Source organism: Plasmodium brasilianum, assembly GCF_023973825.1.
Source record: "Plasmodium brasilianum strain Bolivian I chromosome Unknown PB_00_07, whole genome shotgun sequence".
NCBI lineage: Eukaryota > Apicomplexa > Aconoidasida > Haemosporida > Plasmodiidae > Plasmodium > Plasmodium brasilianum.
Window position 1 is genome coordinate 46,073 of NW_027122940.1, and position 2,883 is coordinate 48,955.

The 2,883-nt window shown below is 18.4% G+C and overlaps 1 protein-coding gene across 1 annotated transcript; it reads left to right on the forward strand.

Moving 5' to 3' along the window:
• Positions 1-1,238: 1,238 nt before the first annotated feature.
• Positions 1,239-2,132, forward strand: MKS88_000213 (uncharacterized protein; the record flags this gene model as incomplete). Its single annotated transcript, XM_067219346.1, has 2 exons — positions 1,239-1,325; positions 1,458-2,132. 2 exons carry the CDS (start codon positions 1,239-1,241, stop codon positions 2,130-2,132), a joined length of 762 nt encoding a protein of 253 aa, XP_067070318.1.
• Between the last annotated feature and the right edge of the window lie 751 nt (positions 2,133-2,883).

A 2,883-nucleotide genomic window follows, 5' to 3' on the forward strand; every position in this document is an offset into this window, starting at 1 on the left:
GATTTTTCATAGATTCAAATGAAAACAATAATATTATATTAGTATATGTTTTAATTATTACCATTACGTAATGTATTAAATACATGACTTATACAATGAAAGAACCCATACAACTTTTTGTTTTCATAAAATCGTACTTAGAATCAATAGAACATAGTTACAGCATATTTAGGAATAGTGCATGGTGAGTTGAAAATATTTATAATATATATTTTCAAGAAAAGTATATATATATTTTTTATTAATGTCAAATAAAACAATAAAGTTTTAACATATTTTAGATCACTTAAAACGTATATACTATATATATTCATAGAACAATTTTTCTTTCGCCCTATAATTAACTTTCTGTTATAATAATATTTCTTATAAATATGTATAAATAATTGAAAAAAAATGTACATAAATGTATAAATTTTTCATTTAGGAAAAATGAAATAAATTAATATAATAAAAAATCGAATTTTCAATATTTATGATACAAAAATAAAAAATCATTTTTTTTCCTTTAAAATATAAATTTTTATATTAGTCAAATAGTAATATATATATACCAATTTATAAATGTATTATAGATTATCTATGTTTGTATGCGCTCAGTGATTACTTAAAATATGTGTTATTATTAACCTAGCACAAAATATTTTTTTTTCAAAATATTATTTCTATTTTTACTTTATAAAAATTAATACATTATAGAAGTGATAGGGTTTAAAGTATTATGTTTATATGTTTAGAATTATTAGTAAGGTAACTCATTATTTGTACTTAGTGTATTAATATATAGAAAAGTATATTATCTACATTCTCTATATTCTATATGAACTGTATGTTTTGATATATTATGAAATAATTTTTTTTTTATTCCATTTTATTATGAACAGAATTACTAAAAATAAAATTCAATTAGTGCACTACATAAATTAATTATGTTATTTATTTTTAATATTTATGAATAAATTCAAATTATTTTATTTTTAGTGAAATTAGTTTTTCTTTTAAAATATGTTAAGATAAAAATACTATATAATATTCTCAACATTACTTTTCTTTATTCATGTTGTGAAATTTCCTATATCTATCTATATATATCTATCTGTATATATGTATTAAGTATTTAAGAAGCAATTATAAAAATAATTTTAAAAATAAGCATAGTATACCATATAATTAGAAATTATTATATTATTATTAATATATTTCTTTTAGGATATATTGGAATAATAATGATCTATATAATGGAGCAGAGAATTAAGCTAATTTTATTAATAAAAATTGCAGTTTTCATCATTTTAATGGGCATATGCCATTTTAAAAAGGATGTAGTATGAAATATTATTTAAGAATATTTGTGTTATTCATATTTTCGTATTTTATTTTTATTATAATTGTTTCTTGACAAGAATTAATTATTATTTAAATAATAATTATTGAATTAATCAATTTCTTTTTTTTAGAGAATGTTTAACAAATCTTTAAACGAAAACTATAAACATGACAAAAAGCTAGTTGGAAATTTTCGATTACTAGGAAAATATAAGCAATATAATGATTCAAATACTACAGTGCTAAAAGAAGATATGTCAAGTAATGGAGGGTACGAAAAAAAATATATAACTAATAATAAAACAGTGTCTAAAAGAAAAAACGAAAAATCTAATAAAAACATATTAAATAAGGCACAATACTATATAGAAGTTGTAGATTATAATAATGGAATGTTTGATGGAAAGCATTTCCATTTTGATAAGAAATGGATAAAAAAAAAAGATTATGATTATTTTCTTGAAAAAAACAGGAGAATTCGTGATATAGCTTTAAAAAAAATAAAATTTAAAAATTACGGATTTGGAGTTGCAATATTTATTATTTTTTTATTGTTTGGAATAGGAGTACCCTTATCACCTGGAATTCCATTTTTATCTGTTGAATGGAACAAGTTTAAACAAGATCCATTTGGATATTATTTTTATTATTATCTAGGAAAGATACCAGAATATGTACAACCTTATTTCTATATAATATTATTTAGTTTGCTTATAATTATATTATCAATAATTTTTATAGTAACTATGTATAAAATCTTAAGAAATAATGAAAAATTTATAAAATTTAATTTAATGCCTGAGTAAAATGAATTATAGCGAATGTATATCTTTATGAAGAAAATTCCTTAATATTAAGAATTGCTATATTTTTAGTGATATACCTAATAAAAATACATATAATGCTTATAGTATTATAAATAGACTTGTGTATCTGATACCTTAAATATAAAAAAGTAAATATATATGTTCTTTATCTTGTTAATTTTAATTTTTTAATGTTTTCAAATTTGTATTTTAGATTATCATTGTAACATAATATAAATAATTGTGTATTAAAATACATTACTATAAATATACGATTGTTGCTTAAAATTAATATATAATGCTACAATTAATATATTTATATTGAACTGTGATAATTTATATTCATTAAAAAAGTTTTTGCTTATTATTTTCCATCTTATACTAGTGTGAAATTATTTTATGTTCAGGTTTTCAAAATAATATATTATCAATTCTAAATTCAAAAAAAACATTTGATTTTTTGTATATTATAAAAGGGATTGTCTATATTTTGATACATTCATATATATATATATATATATATATATATATTTCTAAGAAGATCAATTAATATTTATTATATAAAATAGGTTTTATTAGAAATATGGAACAAAACGTATTTGTTGTAAGAATCATTTAAGTTACTTTTTTTGCTTTTTTTGATGTATATATGTGATATTATAAATATACAATAAAAAAATACACCTTTGTAATTATGGACCATTTAAATTTCCTTACTATCTTGGAGATTTTGTATAATCGAAATTAAATG